Source organism: Numida meleagris, chromosome 3 (genome assembly GCF_002078875.1).
Source record: "Numida meleagris isolate 19003 breed g44 Domestic line chromosome 3, NumMel1.0, whole genome shotgun sequence".
Classification (NCBI taxonomy): Eukaryota; Metazoa; Chordata; class Aves; order Galliformes; family Numididae; genus Numida; species Numida meleagris.
This window is the reverse complement of record NC_034411.1, coordinates 31,171,019-31,193,072: the sequence shown is the minus strand read 5'-3', so window position 1 is coordinate 31,193,072 and position 22,054 is coordinate 31,171,019. Positions and strand designations below refer to the sequence as shown.

Genomic DNA, 22,054 nt, shown 5'->3' with positions numbered 1-22,054 from the left:
TTACCAGAGGTGGTGTTTTTTTTTTAACCCATTTAAGATGTCAGGCTACATGATGTGTTCTCTCTTCTGGTCTTGAAAATCTATATGCAGTTCTAAATCTGTCAAATGGTGCTGCTCACCTGTTCAAAGTCATCCTCTGTGTCAGTGCAGGGTTCAGTCCTCCCAGCCCGAGTTCAGTGAGTGCCTAAGGCCTTTGCTTGAGGTACAGTGTTGGTAGGCTCCATCACATGGTCTGCTCTAATGTGCAGGATTAATAATGTAGCTAATACCTAGGTAAATCAGAAGTGAGTCATTTTTTTCACCATTTAAAATGTAATTATCTCAGAGGCACAGCACAGAACATAATTCCAGGTCATCAGCAACCTTACTTAACAGTCACAACGGTTTCTAGTTAAGAAATTCAGCAGTAACTTTTCCACTTCAAACTGCGGAGGAATTCAGAAGGCAGAAGGTACTAATCCTAGTATCCTGGCAGGTTCCCAGTTTTTTGAGTTAATGTTCTTACTCCTGAAAAACACACAATGACATCTTAAATGACCACAGATGGTCAGGGCCTTGGTTTTAGGTCTTGATTCAAGTGAAGATAAAAGTAATATATTCCTAGCACTTGTAATGCACTTATAAAAATAAACCACATTCTGTCACAAGGAGATCTGCTTCATTATAGGCTGGTGGGCAGCTGAGTCAAGAACAGACTTGCTTGTGCAGTGACTCCTAAGACCAGTAAACCACAAATGGGAACTACAAATGAAAGGGCCGGTATAGAAAGCATGCAGGCATTGTAATTACTTTGCCTACCTACCTAATTTATTCATATGTGTAAACTTTGAGGATTAAAACCAGAAGGCACATGCTGCAGATGTTTACCACTTACACATGCACCACAAAATGTTCTTCTGTGCCAAGTGCTAGAATGAGATCTGTGCAGCACTTCTAAGTCCCACATAAACTCTTTGGCCTGTGTTCAGCACTTCTGCAAAAGGAATGTAACCATACTCTTAAGCTCTTCTTGCACGAGAGATTCAGTTTCACACGTGCTGTTGACTGTGTAACGTTACACTGGCAGAACCTGTAGGAAATGCGGAGATGGTCGTGTTTAAACTATGTCTTATTCTGTGCTACACAGCATTGTGCCAAGATTGGGCAGTTTGGTGAAACACATGGGAGGCAACTGAACAAAATCACTGTCTGATGTGAGATATTTCCAGTGAAATTAACAGTGAAACAATTTCCAAAATTGCACATCTTCCTACTTTAGGTTTTTGGGTCTGTCCTTTGTATAATCCTTTCCATTGTGCAGAGGCATCACCGCTCTCTGTTTGCCCTTTGGTTGTTTTCCTGCACTCCTCATGAATGTCTATTTTGACTGTCGCATGGCCTGGCTGACGTCAAATACTTCTTTGCAGACATTGATGAATGTGTGAATGGCACGGTGTGCGGCAGCCACGGGTTCTGTGAAAACATGGATGGCTCTTACCGCTGCCTCTGTTACCAGGGCTACCAGGACTCACAGGATGGGCAAGGGTGTACAGGTGAGTTCCCACTTGTAAGTGCTCTCCCTTGCAAGGTTCTAGCAAGCAGAAAGCAGCTGATAAGCAAAATGCATTTCCTCACAAAACATATTTCTTTTTTCATCATTTTTGATTGAAGTTGTGCCGTGTGCTAGCGAAACAAAGTTGAGCTGTGCTTGACCCACTGAATGCTGTGCTAGGTGGAAATGTAACCGTATAGCCATGTAGTGAGAATTTGTTATTAGAACTGTACAGAAACCAACAGCAAATAAGCTGAGCCACTCATTTTTTCTCTTGGAAAAAGATAAAAACACAAGAAAACCTACTGTTTCTGAATGTCAGAACCATGCACAGGTATAAATCCTAACAGAGTGAATTTAATGCTTTAGCCTATTTAAATACAACATCTGTTTAGTCTCTTAACTGAATAACCAGAACTGTGTAGGACCTCCTACAGGAAATAAAGTCTGGCATGTGGTACAGGCAGACTGAGTTAGACAGCATGCCTCCCTAGGCACGCTGTTTGAACATATTTTAACATTGACTTCAAGCTCCAGGAGAGATACCTATCACCATGAAAAGATGTGAGATTTTCATACATTTGTAAATAGTGCCCGTTTCTTTTCTAATAGATTTTTCTATCTATTAATAGCAGTGGTTGGTCCGAACAAGTGTGTGAGGTAGCACAAGTTTCTAATATAAAATTAGTACCAGATCAAGGAAAGGTATTCATTAAGCAATTTCTTCAAGCCAGAATCAGGATGAAACACATTTACCAGGAACACAGACCTGAACAGAATCCTGCACACAGAGCAAGACTTACAGACTGTACGGAAGTATTTGTATCCAATATGTTTCTAATATGTTAAATAGTTTTATCATAAAATCATTTATACCATCTAGCAATTAGTTCACAACAAATCGATGAATATTTTTATATAAGGTGTCTTTTCACAGATGAAAACCACTTAAGCAAAGAAAAAGGAAAGTGAAGTCATTTTGCACCATAAAACAGTCTTTCAATTCTTATCTTCTTTAATACACACGATCCTGGGAATATGGTGGACAATTGTAAAATGTTTATACATTCTGAGGCAAGTTATTTAGCAAAAGAATGTTAGGAAAAATGTAAGTTCCAGGCCGGGCAACATTCTTCAAAGTTAAAATGCATATTTATATAAAAACACATACAAATCAGCGTTCAGTCATATGAGTAGATTTTCATTCTTTCTGGATAAAAGGCAAAAAGGATAAAAGACTGCCTCACAAATTACGCTTTAGACCATACTCAATTATAGATATTTCCAAACTGTGATACAGAAATTAGAACTTTCAGATTCTGTCACTAGCAGAAAGACTAAGTAGTTTTCAACGGTAAACTTTAACAGCCTAAAACAGAATGAAGTCATACTGAGAATGTTTGGTAACCTTTGTTTAAACAGCAGACAACTCTTTCGACAACTGAAAGCATTTCAGGGTAGACTAATTAGCAGGTATATGGAATCCAAGTTAAAAATATGTGGATTTTTTTGTTTGCTTGTTTTAACAGTTGGCCAGTCACGGTTATTAGTTGGGAGCATATGAAGGTGGGAGAGGAAATTTACGCTGTTCTGCAGGAAAATAACCCTTATGGGCTGCAGAGCAGCCTGTGAGGCCTCATGCAGATAAAGAACACATGCAGTGGAGGTGCAGGTGGAGAATTCACTGTTCAGTGGATGTTCACAGGAAAAATGGGATTTTGAGAGGAAAAGGGAATTGTCTTTTCATAGTGCAGTCTGTGTCACACCATAATGTACTTACTTCACTCCCTGCATTTAGTGCAAGTTTGATAATAAAGAGAACAAGTTTGGTTGTAGTAGTTCTTTAAGAAAACAAATGAAATGAGACTCAATCTTAAAGCCCAAGGAAATGGTGCTGAGAAAAGCTAGTATTTAGAAATGAAAAAGAAACCCCCCAAAAAAGAAACAGAAGAAAACTGGTGTTCCAATCTACAAGCAGTACCCAAATAGCACCAATATTTTTATAAACTGTACCGTGGCTTTCAGGTACCTTTATTTCAAAGGGCCTACTTGTTTATGAGCCCACTTAGGTATTAGTGAGGTTTTAATCCTTCCCTAGAGATCACATCTGAAATCTGGCAGACAGTATTGGCACAGATACAGCAGATAAAAGAACAAACTGTCAGTAGTGGCTCTGAATTGATTTCTGTTTCTGCCTTTTTCCCCAGATGTGAATGAATGTGAAATGCTGAGCGGGGTATGTGGTGAAGCCCTCTGTGAAAATGTCGATGGTTCTTTCCTGTGCCTGTGTTCTGATGAAAACCAGGAGTACGATCCCATGACCGGACAGTGTCGTTTCCGTACCTCACCAGGTAAAATACCAGCAGATTTTTGCATGCTTGGCATGATTTTCACTGAATATGTAACCTATGCAAAGGTAAAGTTGGTAGAAATTCTTGTGCTAACAACAGAAAACTAAAACTTCATTGTCTTGAATGTGTGTGAATGAGAGGAGTTGTTTCTACGACTGAATAATGTTATCAGTGCATCGTTAGCAATGAAAATATACCAGAAATACCTTTTAAGTTTTTAATACTTAGAACTATTTATACTTTTATAATACTAGTATATAATACTTGATAGTAACAGCGAACGCTTAGAGCAGTTAAGATCAAACAGTCTCGTATTTGCTGTGCTGTAACAGTGAAATGTGGTATGGCATCAATTCTATGGCATGATTGATTTTTTTTTTGACATTTTTACAATGATCTATCAGTATTCTTGGACAGTGTTCAAGGGAGAATATGCTTAAAAACAAAATTTGTATATAGTGGTCTCCTCATAGTGTTAAATAGTACCAATGTGAGTCCTCAGAAAAGGTGGTTAGGAAATCCTAAACACTGAATTGTCAGTGTCTGTGCTCCCTTTGTGCGTTTTACTCCATCTTTTGTCCTCTTTTTTTCTCATTGTCCATCTTAAAAGATTTGTGAGGTTTCATTCAGGTGTTCTGAATGTTGCAAACACTACTGGAAATACACTCTTGAAGAACAAACTTAGACCTTGTGAATTTGCTTCTGGTTTTCTACACTGATCCAATCTGGAGAGAAGAAGCAACCCAGTATAGGGAGCAGCCGAGAACAATAAACAAAGAACTCACACGGTTTTCCCCCTCTGGCATGCAAATCTTGGTATTTTTCTATTTCTTTCTTGCACTGTAGTCAGATGTAGCTCCTGGAATGCTTTAAAAAAACGGACTCTTCTGCTGGATGCAGCCTCCAGAACTTCCAAAGCTGAGGCTATTTTCTGGTATCACTCAGACTTGTAAACAAGGCTGAAACATCTGTGACCCAAGCACAAGTATTTAGATTCTTGAATGTAGCACTCAGCAGCACTCAAGATGTTGCCTGTGAAGTATCATTAACAGCTGACTGACAAGCTGAAACTTCTACAAATTCCTGTAAGAAAGAGTCAGGCTTCCAGGAATGAAAAAAGGAAGATGGCTGAGGCAGAAGCCCCATGCCCAGGTGCACTGCCTCCACTCCTCTTTGTGAGCAGTGTTTGCAGTCCTACAGTACCTTTCTACCATGAAGCACAACAGGTGATAACTGATGCTAACGCAAGTAGCAGCATTTAGATTTATTCCATAAACTGATGGAATAAGAGCGTATGAATTATATTCTCAAGATTTTCAGGCGTGAATGATATTATTTTGGTATTGTGTTTGGGTAGAATTTGGGAGAATTCAGCAGTTTTCTTGAAACAAAATCAACGCCAATAAATTAGCAGAGCACCTGAGCACAGAAAAAAGAAACCAAGTTCTGAGAGTAGCGAAGGCCATACCCAACCATTACTATGGAGAGCGAGACCTAGAGTGTGGCAGACACACTCTGTATAGATGAGAACTCTGTTGGAAGTACTAGTGCTGTTTTGTTCTCATCACAGTCTTACTGTGACCAGTTTGGAAGAAGCCATTTTTCCTCCTCATCCAGCGTTCACTGGGCCCTCACAAAGCGCATGCTTCAGTTTTGTCTCCTCTGGTAAGATCATCAAGAAGGAAGACGTCACACAGGAGACATGGAAATTAGGAATTTCCATGTGAGATGTTCTTTATGCCATATGCTCTTGAACTAGAATAAGGGAAAGTCACAGTTCTATGAACAGAGGTCTTACTTTCTTACTTTTCTGCTATTGGTTCAAAAAGTATTTGCTTTCCTGTACACCCTGCAGCCTTTCTGGTTTCTTGGGTTTTTTTGTTTTTTTTTTCTCCCTCTCCTCTTACAAAAATTGACTTTTGCTTCAGAAGATCTCAGAGACAGACCGGTCAGATGGGGAAACCGCCATGTGATGTTTCAGAAGTGGACAATATGTATCTCATTCTTTGACCTCCGTCCATTTTGCATGTTCCTATTTTGTTCTGGAAACGTTTCAGAAGTGGACAATATGTAGCTCATTCGTCTACCTCTGTGCATTTTGCATGTTCCTATTTCATTCTGGAAACAAATGACTGTCAATTGAAGAGGAATTCAAGTCTTTTCTTCCCCATTCATAAGTGGGCACAAGCTCTATGTGGTCACTGCAGGATGAGCAGAAATAAATAATGTTGGTTTGCCCAACAGTGAATACTTCAGCCCTCCCCCTGAGCCAGCTGCAGCATGTTCATATAGGAGTAGTATGCTATCTCCCTACGAAGCATGACAGGATAGCTGTGCATCTTGTAGCTTTGACAAACCACATTCAAATCTGGTGCAGTGCTTCCACAGCCCCAACAGTGCAATTGGGCATCAGTTGTCAGCACTGGCTTGCATCATGACTATTTTGAGAAAGGAAGAATTTTATCTATGTTATCCTGTTGCAGATAGCTGTAGCTTAACGTGGTTTACTCAGCTTTTGGTTACTTCTTATTTGTATTTTTGAGACCTCTGTTTAGATTTCATTTGGTGGAAATTCATCTGTTGGCTGTGTCCTGATGTAACACTCTCAAGAGTACGTCACAGGAGATCGAGCCCACGTTGTCACATTCTAGAAACAAAAGAACAGTAATTGTGCTAGGTTTGATTGTGTTATTCCCGTCCAGTCCATCCTGCCATTTGCAAAATGTAATGGACAGTTCAGAAGCAAGAATAGATAAAGGAAGGAAGAACTAGTTTTTGTGTTAGAAGAAATTCTGGAGTACTTCTGTACATCTCCGTACCTAGGAGAAAAAAAGATGCTCTCTTTGAATTACTAAGACTTCTGATTTATTCTTTTAACAAGATAGAAGAAGCCATTTATTACGAACTTCTAGGAAGTACGAAGCCAAATGCAGAGTAATAATTCTTATTAACAGGTTTTTAATTATTTCCACTTCAGAAAAATGAATAGTCCAGTCTGCATCTAAATTATTAAAATATGCTAATATATTGCTACTGAATATGATTGCTTGCATTGAATCCAGAAGCTACAAAAGATAGTACGTATTTGGGAATTATGATAGATATGATTTAAAATGAGAATTACAAACAAAAGCTTATGTATAAATGTAAGCATATCAGCAAGAATCTGGTTTGTTTGTATACAGAATAGTCAGTGAGATCAGAAGTTTGGGTTACAGCTTAGCCTGTCAATGGATTCCAGTGAGAGAATTCTCCTCAGCTATTAGGGCGCACTTAGGGTACCTCCACCTAATTTGGACATTGTTTTCTCCTGCTTATGTGAAATGTGATCAGTTATTTAGGGAAAAATAGCTAACAGTATCTACTGTGATTTATAAATAAAAGTTAGAGATATGGTGTCCAAACGAGGTATGAATACCTCCTCAACTCATTTGTACTAAAATCAATCCCCTTCAATGTAACCAACTGCCACCACAAAAAATATTGAGGTAGCTAAGTAACAGTTGATAAATCTGATCATAAAGCTTCCTTGAGGCTATAAACTTAGTGCCTGAGTACGAACTCTAAACTTCCCAAGCAGGAAAACTCCTCATTCTTGGATTACTTTCTTTACGACAATCTGTCCATGTTTTTCTAAACTATATCGCAATCTGAGTTTCAGTCATCTACAAACATGTGGTCTCGGGTACCGTTTTTAAACACGCATCACTTCCACTACTTCCTGAATTTTGTATATATGCTTGTGTCTGTATATACACTGCATACACACATTAGGCAGTGTAGCTTGCCACATGTGGAGCCATACCAATACATTTTTTACTGTATTTCTGAAAATCGAGCTCAGGAAGCGTGTTACTCATACCATTTACTCAGTCACTTGAGTCTTTGCTGAGGTTTTAGAAGTCGTGAATTTGTAACGATTCACACATTTTCACTTTAGCGGCTACATCACTGATTCCATGTGCAAATAGGAGAGAGGTACAACGTAGCAAAGATCTCATCAATTAAATATATTTAAAAGTTTTTTCTCATCACAGTTGTCTGAGACCACTACTTCAGTAAATAAATGTGTATGCTACAGTCTAATCACATACTAATGTCCTGATTACCTACTGAATCTTCTAACACTAATGCACATTTTTGCACTGGTCACATACTGAAGCATATTGTTAGATCAAGGTTACATTAAGGTATGTAAATCTATTTCTAACGAATACTTCATACTGCATCTAGCAGCACAGATTCTGTCTTCCAGGCTGTTAATTTAACAGTTGTAACAACCTAATAAAATTACTTTACCCTAGTGCCTTAGATAGAGGGATATTTTGCATTTTCTAACAGCAAAAAATGCAAAACAAGCAACAATATGAAATAGCAAGTCTATTTCCCATCATATTTGGTCAGAATACTTACTGAAACCACTTCCAAAAACAACCTGTTTGCTAAATGGTTAATAGTGTATGAAAGAAATTATAAGCTTGTAGACACAGACCCGTCTTGATTTAAAAAATAATAAAATTTGTGTCTCATTTGCTTTCCAAACATTCATGAAGCCTGCTTGACTAACCCTCAGACACAGCTGTGTAAACAACAGACCTTTAAGCTGCTGAACAGATAATGGGAGGAGAAACCAACACATCATATGTAAAATGGGAATAAACAATCACACCACGAGATTGTCTCCCCCTCCTCCTGGGGCAGCTTCTGATGTTCTTTCTCTGGTAAACAGCGTGAAAAGTGCTATGCATTTTCTCCTGCTAAAGTGTTTGGCTTTGATTCAGTTAGACAGATGGCAGACAGCCAAAGAAAATGTATAATTTGGTGGCTCAAGTACTGCTCTCTCACCTTGGAATAACAGATTTAGTTCACTAGTTTCTGCGACACACAATAGTCTTAACTTAGTTCCTATTGGACAGCAGTTGATACCACAAAACCACCGTACTTTATGAAATTCAGCACATTATGGAAAATTGTAATTACCTGATGAGGGGAGACCACAGACAAAACTAACAAAGATGAAATAAACACTCAGCTGGGTGTTTCCTTTAATGTACAACTTAGTTATATTGGCAAAGGAGTAAAGGAAAATTTGCCTTGTAGGTGGCAACATTGTACTACATTTGAATAGAGATGTCTGCCAGCTTCTCAATCTCCAAAAACAGACACAGGCGCTTTTCTGAGGAAAACAGAAATAAATCTAATTGTCTGTTTGGAATGAGAAGCCAAAAGAACTATTACACACGTTCATACTATTAGAGTGCAGCAACCGGCAATCCTTACTGCTTTTCTGAAAATGAATCTATTATTTGCATGCTCAGTAAAGCTGCCTTGTCTCACCTGCTTGGCAAAATGAGGTTGGGAAGGCATAATGGGTTTTAGGTAACGAGCTGGAGTTCCTTCAGCACCTGCTGGGCAATCACTACTTTTGAGCTCCCACCTCACAGCCATTTCTTTTTATGAGGAGGGGACGAGAAAAAAGATGCATTCTGTAACTTGTGTAAAGAGGCTGAGCACTGCCGCCGTGAGACAGCCAGAGGGAGGGACAGACAGACTCACTGGTCAAGTGAACTTGGTTCTCCCAGCTACGCAATGACTTGTAAGCTGGCAGCCTTGAGTATCTTCTTGAGTTTTAATTCCCACCTGGACACGTTACTTTTCAGTTCTCTGCTGCTTGGCATACTGTGCAACACACTGAGAAGAAATGCATGAAATCTCAAAACAGAGGAAAATCAATCAATATGCAATCATTTGTAGTGTGTTTTTATGAGTTTCAGTATTTCTAATGTAAGTGCTAGGCATAAGGCATTTCCCAAGAAGAAAAGGGAATGAACCAATCACCTCAAGATTTATCTAAAGCTCCTGAACAAAGCTTTTGTTTTGATTAATAAACGTGAGCAACTCTGTTACCTTACGGATGGCACACGAAAAGTTTGTCACGTTGATCAAGTGTGATAAACAGTTTTATGTGATAGTTTCTATTACTGAGCTCTTGAAGAGAATTTTTATGTAAGTGCAAGGCTAGATAGGATTCTGAAAATATAGAAGCTAAAACTATGTGTTGTGTACATAAAGAGTGCCTTGCTTTTAAAAATCTTTGACTGTTAATGTTTTTTATTGGGTCTATGGGAAGGAGTGTTTTTCCTCAAGCCATCATATATAGCAGGAGAGGACCTACTCTACTGCAAAAGGCAGAAAATACTATTTCTTGGCTGGATGCCTGTAAAGCCTATTTTAAAGTAAAATGCGGTGTCGGTTAGCTCGATACCTGTATTATATTCCTCTACTTACTGCAGAGTTGCACAGTTACTTTTGCCAAAATCATAAAGGACCTTGTTTTCAAGTGTGGACTGTGCTTTTTTTTTCCCAGTAAAATTAGAAGGAAATGTTCATTCTTTGGAGAATCAGTCCTTTTCAGTTTGTGCCTTAGCTCTTCTATCTGTAAAATGAGGTCGTGTAATGTTTGCTTATGTCTGTGAAGGACTTCAAGATTCATACATGAAAAGCACCACGTTGGGCACAATAGTTAGATAGTTAGGCACGACAGCAGGTAGTTCATGCACCACTTGAAAGTGAAGGAAGTGCAAGTATGAAAAATTCCGTTTTGGGGCAAGTTGGAGAATGGGTCTGAAGAAGAACAGCTATGAACTCCCATCATTCTTCCCAAGAACAAAAAGGTGAAAACAGAATTTGTACCTAACTATTTTCTTCTCATCCAGGTGACACTACTCTTCACTGTGCTGATTTCAGAAGAACTGTGACTCACATGATTCTCCTGTAAAACGGATCTGTTTTGCACATCATCTTACACAGATGTTCTCTTCATTTTTAGAATTGCTAATAGAGCCTGATCAACATGAAGATGGAAAGAAGGAGTGCTACTACAATCTGAATGATGCTAACTTCTGTGACAACGTGCTTGCGTCCAATGTAACCAAACAAGAGTGCTGCTGTACTTTGGGTGCTGGCTGGGGTGATAACTGTGAAATCTTCCCATGCCCTGTCTTTGGAACTGGTAAGATGAAGCTGTCTATCCACGTGTAAATTTTTGAAGCACTGTTTTATGTTAACTTTACTATGGTTTGCTGTCAGAGACGGCTTTCACATTAAATTCCATATTCTGTAGAATATAGCCATGACTTTTTCAGGGGAGATTTCCATAGAGGAAAAGTCGACAGGAATAATTCATATCTGGTCTAAATCCATTGGCTTCACTGCAGTTACCCTAGGGATAAAAATGGTCTGTTACCAGGCAGCGTTATCTCCAATAGATTTTAAACAGAAATGGATTCTCACAGAAGTTTTTTGTAGATGCTATGGCATCATTTTAGTTAGATTTTTTTCCACAAGCTGGAAAATAAAGGTAAGCATCACGTGTTTGAGTCTGTAGTTATTCTTCATAACGTTGTTTCTACGCCACTATGAATGACTGATATATATTATGACGTTAGTTTTACATTTTGCTACTTACTGATCAATACAGTTAATCATGCTGTCTGCAGACTATTGTGTAACCTCTAAATATTAAATTAGAAAAACTTAGCCATATGATACTTGTCACAAACACTGAAAACAATACTTGAAATATAAACAGTGATGGCTGAAATTCAGTATCCATCTGGAAAAAATCATGTTAAAAGAGAAGATGTAAACTTTTTGAGATTAAGTACTAAAGATTACTTTCTATACACATGCATCATCTTGTTTAGTTCCTGCTTTAGCTGTAGTTTAAAATCAGTAAAACTGTAATGAAGCACGTTAGGTAAACACTCTGCTTGGATAGGTTTACTTGATTCTGTATAGTCTCCAAGACACTTTAAACAATTTTCCTCTGTAACCCATACCATGTTCTCCTGTTGCAGTCAATTAGTGTTTTCTCTGAAGGATATGCACAGAGGGTTGTATCTCAGTTGGGATACATTTTGCTACTGGTATTGTTATAACAGCAATGCACTGTGTAACCCAATGAGGTCTTTATTCTCCTGATAAATGAGTTTGTGTGCAGCTCTGCAGTGGCTGGGTATCCTAGCTCTGTTTTTTCAAAGCTACCTCTGTCAGCTGAGAGCAGGAAAAAGTTGAGCTGTAGAATTAGCATCCCCCATTTCACTGAACGTGTGCACGATGGCCTGATAGATGTGAATAAGGCAAAAGGTTGCCTCAGATTTCTCAAACTACCCTGAAACATGTATATAACAAGTATATGCAAGTAAGGTTTTCTGGACAGCATAATTTTTGTTTTCTCCCTCTCTCGTAGCTGAATTTACTGAGTTGTGTCCTGAAGGGAAAGGCTTCATTCCCTCTGGAGAATCATCTTACGGGCTTCTTGCTGAGAACTACAAAGGTCAGTGCTGACTTGTATCAATTACTTCAGAATTTCTGGTAGTTGACTGACTAGAAATGTTAGCTAGCAATGTAAACATATTAATTCAAATTTTAGTAGGTGACAAAAATCACTTGTGATCCGGAACAGTGCTGAAAATCATCATTTGACAGACAATATCTATTATATAGTCTCTGTAATATTCTGGTATATTTTATGTTAAGTGCTACATACTCTAAGACTAGATGCCGAGACTACAAACTTCATATACTCTTTTATATACAAAATGCAAATCCACCTTAACTTTGTAGATAAACGTATGGAGAGCTGGGAGATAAAGTGTTGTGTTAAATTCAGACCTAGAAGAAAGAAGGAATATAAAAACTGGACAGAAGTTCAGCAGTGACATTCTCAATACAGAACTTCATGAAATTATTACTGAACAAAAGACTGTAGAGAATGTGAGTGACAGAAATCTGAGCCTGTGGGTGTGGACAAGAGGGAGTTGACATCACTAAGAGAAGAGTGAGATCAGCGAAATTCCTGTTTGAAAAGTAGTCACTCGTATAAATAATTTGTGAAATTAATTTTCCTCAGCATATGGTGTCATGCACTGTATTTGTTAGCTAAAATGAAATCAACATGTTGTGTTTGAGTTACATAGTAGCTACAGTATCTTAAAAAGGTATACGAATGGTGTATATTTTTTTCCTGTTAGAATCACTGTTTTACAAATCAAGAATTTATGTAGAAATTACCATGTGTTCACATCACATAAAAATGCAGTAAAATCGGCTATTTTTAAAAGAGCTAATATTAATAGAGGCATACTGTCATATGGTTGATAAATATTGGCCGGAGTTGCTTCTAGCTAAATCCCTGCTCTGTCAGTCCTAAATCTGAGAAATGACAAAAACAGACGGTGAAAGGTTTTCTTCCTAATGGCTGTTACCTGTACTTTTTTTGAACTATCCTTCCTCAATGACTAGGATACTGCTAGCTCCCTATTTTCCCTATCCAGTTAGTGAATAGTTCCACTCTGTGCCCTCCTTCTGTCTCTTAGTGTTATCCTCGTGAAGTATTTCTTTGTAACTTTCCTTGCTTTTCACAAACTGAGGAAAATGCTCTACTTTACTTCACAGGGACATGGAAAAGATACTGAAAGTTGTGAGGCATTATCACCCGGATTCATTAAAACTAATGTGGGCATTTAAATTGGGTTCTTGTGTAAGACCTTCACTCTCTGGAGGCGCCTCTTTGTTGACCACCTTAGAGTAAAGAAAAAAGTGTCATGGGATCACTCCAGACCTATGAGTGATGACAGCAGGGACAGGCGCTGGCTAGGCTGACAGTTTCCATCTAGAGAAGTCAGGACACTGTTACAGAGCTTCTCGTGAAGGACTTAACATTCTCTGAGGGTATTTTTATTTGAGGATTGTTTAAGCACGTTTTTTATCTGTATAGATTTCTGTAAAATCTTTGCAGTGTAATTCTGGGACACACTGCGTGTGCGGGATGTTCAGATGTCTCAAATCAAAGCTGCATTGGTTTCATTGTGCTACCTCAGGCTTGATAACGTTTCTAGCTGCCATAAGTACTGAAGGGTGGAAATACTTCATCTGGAAATATCCTCAACAACTCCTTGCCATAATAAGACCTTTTCTGTTTTTGTAAGTTTATTTCCTAATAACCTTAGGAACGGCACAGAGGACAGACAATAAATGGACAAGTCCTTTTAATAATGTGATCTGTTACATTAACTCATGTTTCTGTTGCTTTTGTCTGCAAACTTCTTATAGGAAAAGCTTCTGTTTTATTTGAAATTATCTGTCAGAAGTGAATATGCTCAGGCAGCCTTCCTTGACTTCACTCCCAGGTTCTCCCACTTTTCCCCAGACAGACACATACCTCTGTTCCATAGCAAAAAGAAAGACATGTACAGACATCCAGCTAAATAACATTTCTGATTAATCTTTGCGTTGTTCTTGCTGCTAAACAGTCCAACTTAAAATATTTAATGTTTGAAGCCACTTAGGGGCTGGAAGAGTGACTGTAAAAATAAATAGCTTTATAGCTCTTTCAGTTCTTCTGGAAAAGTATTTGAATAATTCGCCTTTAAAACTGCTGTACAACTGGAAATGACAGTTTGAGGCTAAAGTGTATATTGCCCCAGCGTAAATGGAGAGTAGATCTACAGAAGACAGTGAATTGAGACAATTGGTATTGAGAAGAAAATCACCTACTTTACACTGTGCTTGTTACTGCTGTTTTTAATACCAGCCTAGCTTCAACAGACTGCTTTAGCAGTCTAGCAGATAGGTCTAGCAAATGAAGGTGGGTTGGAAAAAAAGAAGTGAATGGAATTCCAGCACTAACAAATACATAAATACACGGCTGGGAAAAAAAAACGTGTATAGCTATGAAACGGTGTGTATGAGCTGGCACATGTCTGATGGGGAACCTCCCTGAAAACATCTAACCTCATCTGAAAGTGTGGTAGATTCTCTTTCTTACTTGGTGGCTCTAGGAGCTGCAGCGCTGCATTTAGCAACAGACACAGTTATTCCTACGGAGAAGGAAGTCTCCACTGAACTTTTTGATACATGTTCATATAACAAAATCACAAACAGTGCCAGTAGGAGGATTCTCTACTATGCACAGCAGAGTTGCCAAACTCTGGGGAGAGAAAGAGAGCAGTGACAAAAGTCAATAAGCATAACTGCTTAGTTTTGTAGTTTGATGATGTGATTTGATTGGATTTCATGGTGAGAATCCCTTGGCTGAAGCAAATTATGTTGGAAAGCTCAGGCCTGGCCATATTCTGAGTCTGTTTTGCTTGCCCGAAGGCTAGATAGAGGAGCTGCAGGCTATCCCACAGGTTTTACTCTGTCTGTGGGCAGTTCATCTGCTGTGTGTGTGTGCCACAAGGGTTACTCCGACAAGAGGAAGTTATAGTGCACAAGTTTGCCCTTTTCCATTTTGGCTATCTGCACACCATTGCCTCTTCTATACCAGTCCTGGTTTTTCTATGGATATCTGTGCTGCTTATCTGCCACTGTTGAAAGTGCATTTTGCTTGAACAGAGACATGTACAGGCTTTATTCCATTCTGCTCCTCTGTGTGGCCTTGTAATAATTACAATAATACAGCCTTTAATGTTTTCTTTTCAGATGCTGATGAATGCCAGCTCTTTGGACAAGAAATCTGTAAAAATGGCTTCTGTTTGAATACGCAGCCAGGTTATGAGTGCTACTGCAAACAGGGCACATACTATGACCCTGTTAAGCTTCAGTGCTTTGGTAAGTTTATTTAAAGTGGTCTTGTCACTGTAATGGTATGCAGATGGGCAAAACAAGCAGACTCAAACGGCAGAATTCCCACCAGAACTGCAGTACTCCCAGTAAAGGGAGGTACACGGGGCCTCCAAACTCCTGTAGTAGCAGCTTTTTCAGAGGCACTGGGTCATTTCTCTTCCCTTCTGCTTGGCTGGGCAGCAATTCTGGCTGATGTGGTAATGGCATGTAGAGCAGAGTTTGCAATAGTTGCTTCCTTTTTCAGAAAACTGCTCCCAAGAGTTTGCATCTCCAGATCCAGCTCCTTGTGCTCCCTTGCGTGTAGTTTAGAGCTGCTACCAGCCCTTTTCCAGGCAGCACAAAGTGATCGGAGGTGGCTCCCTCCCTAAAAGCACATACTGCTGCTTTACTGCGCCAGCTACGATTTAGCTTTCTGCTCTTTGTACATGAGGCGAGTGCTGAAAGTCAGTATGGTGAAGCCCACCGTACATTTGTTAAGCATGCTGGTTTTAGTATAATAAATCAACACAGGTTTTTTTTTTTTTTTTTTTTTTTCCAAGGACAGATTATTTTCCACAAGGAGTTAATACACAATGTGAAATTACAGTTCAGGTCACTGAAGCTACGTTTAGTGTGCAGAACTTTGTACTCTTTTGGTTCTGGTATTCCGCTGAAAATTACTGTGACCCTGGCTTTTACTTTGTAAGCAAAAACCCTTGTAAAATGTGCAGAATAGCATAATGAAAGGAAGTAATTTTTGCAACCACAATAAGAGAGCCTTTCACCTTGGGTTTCTAAGATTGTGTCTTTACAAAGTTTGGCTGGTTTTGTTTTCATTTTTCTTTGCTAATTTAATGTAATTTATTTTAAGTAAGGCCTGTTCTTCCCTTTGGGCTAAATTTCTGCTTTTCTTCTCCAACCCAAACTAAGAAACGTTGTGGCCAGATAAGCTCATCCTTCCTCCTGATGAGCTCATGAAGAGTCTCAGAGAGTATGCCCACCTCTAATGCCTGCTGGTACTGTCCTAAGGGGATAGGAACTTGTGAACCAGCTGCAGCTGTGCTGGATGCAGGGTATGCCTGGCACTCCTACCTCAGGAAGCCTCCTCATCCAGATGCTTCCTTGTATCTGAGGATTAGAGATCAGCATCCTACTCATCTGTCTGTTCTTCTCTATGGGCACAGGCAAGATTTCAGTACTTAACAGAAGACATGCAGGGAAATCTGCTCCTAATTTAAGAAAATATAAACACTAACACGATATGACTGCTTTGTGCTGGCTTTCCTTGATACATTTCCTTCCATTTTAAAGACACGGATGAATGTCAGGACCCAAACAGCTGTATTGATGGCCAGTGCATTAACACAGAAGGATCTTACAACTGTTTCTGTACACACCCAATGGTTTTGGACGCAACAGAAAAGCGATGCATCAGACCAGCAGATTCAAGTGGTATGATCCATTATACATATTCCTGGAGTGAGTACACCTCTGTAAGGTGGTGCTGTATATGGCTACAGACCACAGTAAGCTTAGACTGGGTCGTGCTTGGATGAGCCTGCTCTTTTTTTTCCCAAGAGGATTTTGGAAGGCAATGCTTAGTTCATCACCTGTTCATCCAGAAGACATCATGATGTAGGGCTCTGCCTTGCCACATGAGACAGGAGATTGCTGGAAGTATCAACTGAAATTAGGCTTGGGCTGGGGAGTCTTCCACTTCTGGTTCACCAGCTCCGCATTGGCGTCTTACAGCTTTGTATGTAAAGAAGTGCATCTTGCTTGTTGGCTCTGTGAGACTGGGGTTTGGCTAACTCCACAGTTAGCCCACTCTAATTCAGAGTGAACGAGTGCGAGCTTCTACCACTGGAATAAAACCAGGAATAACAAGATATAGAAGAAAATAGCTTAAATTATATCTGTGCTTTCAATTGATTAATATTTGAGGGTACTTCAAGCTCACATTTTCAAGCTGTGAGCTGCAATGACGCTATTTGATTTTTTTCATGTTCTTTTGATTTCAGTAGACACTGATTTCTGAAAAGGATGTCAGCTGTTCTGAGATTCTTAGAAATGTTTCAGAAATCCAGAGCATTATGCAGTCTATACAGATTAGTCTATGCCATGCTCAACTTTTAAAGAAACATTACAATGTTTTTTATTAGTATTGGCATTGTATAACCACAATCCAGACCTCTGATTCCTGCAACTCTCAATAAATTTTCCTAAGGTGCTTCTGTGAAAGGAAATGTGGATATACAGACCAAGTGCCTGGTTTAGTCATGCAGAATTACAGAACTGGTATTTCTGAGGAGCGATGTAGTCATCCTCTTGCCTGGAACTGCGAAAGAACAACAGCATTCCTATGGTTCAGTCTTGAGTTAAACAAACCAAGAGCAGGACTGTTCTTTGCTTTCCTTCAGGGCTTGAAGAGAAAAGGGCTTAAAAGGGTTTTCCATCGTTCAACACTGCAGCCAATACAGCAATGATCTTTTCACCAGCACAAAGCACTCAAGCCTAGTATCACTACTGGCACTGTCCTCCCTGCTGCAGAGGAGGACAGCACACGCTGGTTCCTTTGCTACCAGCAGAATTTGGAGCTGGTTGCAGAGAACCAATGCTGCTCTTCACTGCATGTTCTGGCAAGTTCTTAGCAGAACATCTACCTAAATTCTGGTAATCTTTTCACTTGCAGAACACACTATAGATTTCTGTTGTATACTTACCTGCTCACTACTGCATCTTGTGGCTGTATCACGTAAAAATGCAGTTAATAGATTTGCATGATTTTGGTTTGTGACAACACTTATTTTTCATTCTGTGTTGGAACAAAACCAAAACCTTTCAGATGTTTTCACAAAACAATTGTGCTGCAGTGTTTACTTTCCAAGTAGAAGATTAAGTTTTCCGTTCTCTCTCTGATCAACGGTGATCACATTGCTAGGACTGGGAAATAATTGTTCCTGCTGAGAGCTTTGTAAGAACTAGTATGCCTCTGAAATATTCCAGCTCTGACAAAAATGCATGTTTTGTTAATGTTCATAAGAATGTGACAGTAGTTCACAGCAGTATTCTGTCTCTAACAATAGCTGTAAGTGGATGATTAGGGACCAGAACAGCAGATAAACAATACTTCCCCTCACCCACCACCCCCAACGTTCTCCCAGCCGCTAACTATTTTCAGCTGAGGGGATTTCATTAGTCTGATGCAGTTTGTTTAGTTAATGGGACTCTTTCAAGTATTTACCCAGTCTTCTGTTGAGCCCATGTAAAATTGTTGTTCAGCTCTGTCCTAGCAGTAACAGTTCCTTCTGATATCATTGCTAGCCATGTAAGAAAAGCAAAATAACCCTTATTAAAGGTTCATTTCAGTAATTCCTCAATTCATCACTGTCCTAACACTTTTTAGAGCTATGCAAACTTCCATGAGAGCAGAGCTGAGTCAGTGTTAAGCATTCAGCAATGACTCCTGATTTAGAATCATAGAATCACCAAGGTTGAAAAAGACCTCCAATACCATCCAGTCCAACGGTGCACGTACCACCAGTATTTCCCACTGCACCATGTCCCCTAGTACAACATCTAAACTTTTCTTGAACACCTCCAGAGACGATGACTCTCCCACCTCCCTGGACAGCCCATTCCAGCGCCTGACCACTCTTTCGCAGAAGAAATTTTTCTTAGCAGCCAACCTGAATCTCCCCTGGTGCAACTTGAGGCCATTCCCTCTATCACTAAATTCCTCTATCTATCACTAATTATTAATTATTATTGTTAACTGTTAATAATTACTAATTATTAATAATTCTTAATGATTGGTTATTAACTTAGGAAATTTTAGTTTTTGTGTATTTTGTGTCTAATAATGCCATTGAAAAAGCAAAATCTTTTAAGACATTTGCAATCCTGAACACTCAAGGGGTGAGTCACCAAGCATTTAAAAATGGTCATAACTTCTAAGCTTAAATTTTTCATTAGTAAAGTCTGTCTTGTCTTGGGATTCATGAGCAGTAAAGCTAGGTTAATCTCTAGTGTGTATTTACAAAAATCTGCATCATGCCAGTATCTTTTTTTTATATGATAGTACTGCAAAGATGATGTAATACTGTCTTCTCCATCAGAACAAACTGAAGAAACTGAGGTCTACCAGGATCTTTGCTGGCAGCATCTAAGTGACGATTTTGTTTGTAGTCGACCTCTGGTTGGAAAGCAGACTACATACACTGAGTGCTGTTGCTTATATGGAGAAGCCTGGGGTATGCAGTGCGCCTTATGTCCGATGAAAGAATCAGGTAAGGAAATGAACGTTTCCATTCTTGGAACAAATTCTGACATAGTTAATCAGTTTAATCTCTTACATCCATACCTGGGTTAATTATGAACAAAAAAAAAGTAACCCTTCAAAAGCTAATGGAAATTGTTCTCATTAATTAAGGGGAAGTTATTGACGTCCAGATTTTGAAAATGTACTGCTTTTATTTTTTGGCACTTACTGGACTCGTTTCTTTTGGGTGGATCTATCAGTGACTGGCAATGTAGGACCCTGGTGAAAATAGGAGGGCATCTTAAGGGTAGCAGAATTCCTTACCGTGAAAAAGAAGTTAAGAACTACCTCTGAAAAGATATACACAGTTCATGTGCACATGCATGCTAATACCCAGCAGGCTACACAAATGTTTCTGATTTTTGTTGCAGGTATTACACATACAGATATATTTTCAGAGTGATGTTCTGCCAGGCTGGCTGCAAATAGATGTTTGCTTGATAAGGGTCTGCTAAGTGGTGGTTTCAGATCACTACATCAAAGAAATTGTTGTTGTATGGTTATATGCTCAGTTATTATGAAATGTTTGGACAAGCAATTTAAGATAGGTAAGGGAAATGGAGTACCAGTAAGGACTAAAGGATTTTCAAGGATGTTAAAGAGTGTTTTTAAGCACAAACTGACTAATAGGTCCTGTTTTTTTATGACTACATTTTGGTTTAGTGTTTAGAAATAAGATACTGTTCCAAGACACTTCAAGTAGAAACTATGTCTTGTGGTGTATACAAAAGCTAAACAGATATAGAGAGAAATGTTGTTATTGACACACAGACATTTTCTGTGAGCTGAGGACTGGAGAAGAGACCCATGGAAGCAAGAGAGTTGTAAGTCATTGCGCATGAGGTGATACATCCATGCCTTTAACAGCCCTGGTATTAAAGAATCTGGTACCATACTAACTTGTATTCAATCCGTGTAACTTCTTCACCTATATAAACTATTAAAGGGCCTAGTTTGAACGTGACTTTCTTACTACTTGTCTTTCAGTAATATGGTTCAAAGTACACAGAAAAGCTTATCAAAGTACTAGTGGAGCTGTGTTTTTGTCTGCTTGAGTTTTATGTTTTTATAATTTACTTGCAAGTTCCTTGAACCTGTTCATATATATCTTTCCATATTTGAGTTTGCTTTGGAAGTACAGCAACCAAAAAAAAAAAACTTTGATGTTGGTTGGACTGACTTTGATGTTGGTTGGAGTAACTGCTCGTTAATGCTCACTCTTCTTCAAGAGACTGAAGAAGAAAAACAGCGTGACATTAGCTGGATTTATAAGCTCTGAAATGTCTTTGTCAGAACAAATCTTATAGGAGGACATGTACGGGAATGAAATTATTACATCTGCTAGAATAACAATTGAAATGGAATGAAAAAAAATACAAGGCAATAATTCATGGTGAGAATTGTTGCTTTGACTTGGAGCTCCTCAGATGGAAAGACAGCGCAAAATAAAGTAGAGTAAACCTGAAAAGAAACAGAGAACTACCATGATGGTCAGGCAATGGAGAACACATCTTAAAAGGGAAGACGGAAAAAGCCAAACTTAAATGCAGAATAAAGGTTGCAAATGATAAGACTCTCCGCAGTATCAATATCATAGAGGAGTCCCACTACCTTTTAAATAGTGGTACTGATGTAAGATAATGAGGGAACAAGTTCTGTTTGACCATATTTAGACTTGAATTTAGATCAGTTTTGATCCATCCAGAATCCACAGGATTCTGGGCAGCAACCCTGTGACAATGGTGGGATGCAGATCCCAACTAACTATGAAAGGACTTGAGCAATTCTTTAAAGAAATGTTAGGAAGGATCACAATGGATAACAAGATGCCAAAAGTCACTTGAATGATCCTCAAAACTGAAGAGCACTGCAAAATATCTGACTTAAATGGAAGTACAAGGCATACTTTGATCTCAGATTACATAAATCGGATTGAGATATAGAGAGTTAAAAAGAACAAAAGCATACTGAATCTTTAGTATGTCAGAAAAAAACAGCATTCCTTAGCATAGGTGGTACATGTTCACGTGTCCACGTACACAGACCTGGAAACCTCTCTGTTTTCAGGAACATTTACCAAGAAAAATTTGAAGCTGACTGAACTGAATAAATGATTCATTTGACATGTCTTCATTTTGTAGCATTTAAAGTGATATCATTGGCTCAAGAGAGTGCTTTCACACTTCTGGGCCAGCAGGTCACAGGTTCAAGTCCTGGCTGGGGAACCTGGAATTTCTCCAT

At 39.0% G+C, this 22,054-nt stretch overlaps 1 protein-coding gene and 2 long non-coding RNA genes across 7 annotated transcripts in view; 1 reads left to right on the top strand and 2 right to left on the bottom strand.

Moving 5' to 3' along the window:
* LOC110395676 overlaps positions 1-1,397 on the bottom strand; it is a 32,483-nt gene extending 31,086 nt beyond the window's left edge. Inside the window, exon 1 of the long non-coding RNA XR_002436572.1 lies at positions 120-1,397. This is a non-coding gene — a long non-coding RNA (uncharacterized LOC110395676). The remainder of the gene's footprint in view (positions 1-119) is intronic.
* Positions 1-22,054, top strand: part of LTBP1 (latent transforming growth factor beta binding protein 1) — a 191,753-nt gene that overhangs the window by 157,161 nt on the left and 12,538 nt on the right. For 4 of the 5 annotated variants that reach the window (XM_021390336.1, XM_021390335.1, XM_021390339.1 and 1 more), the window contains 7 exons: positions 1,407-1,532; positions 3,739-3,882; positions 10,712-10,894; positions 12,134-12,220; positions 15,370-15,498; positions 16,804-16,944; positions 19,611-19,781. In XM_021390336.1, the coding sequence (XP_021246011.1) occupies positions 1,407-1,532; positions 3,739-3,882; positions 10,712-10,894; positions 12,134-12,220; positions 15,370-15,498; positions 16,804-16,944; positions 19,611-19,781 (981 nt within the window). The remainder of the gene's footprint in view (positions 1-1,406; positions 1,533-3,738; positions 3,883-10,711; positions 10,895-12,133; positions 12,221-15,369; positions 15,499-16,803; positions 16,945-19,610; positions 19,782-22,054) is intronic. The other variant, XM_021390337.1, reaches the window with a different exon arrangement.
* The window catches only part of LOC110395675, a 28,333-nt gene continuing 10,167 nt past the window's right edge, over positions 3,889-22,054 (bottom strand). The window contains exon 3 of the long non-coding RNA XR_002436571.1: positions 3,889-6,529. This is a non-coding gene — a long non-coding RNA (uncharacterized LOC110395675). The remainder of the gene's footprint in view (positions 6,530-22,054) is intronic.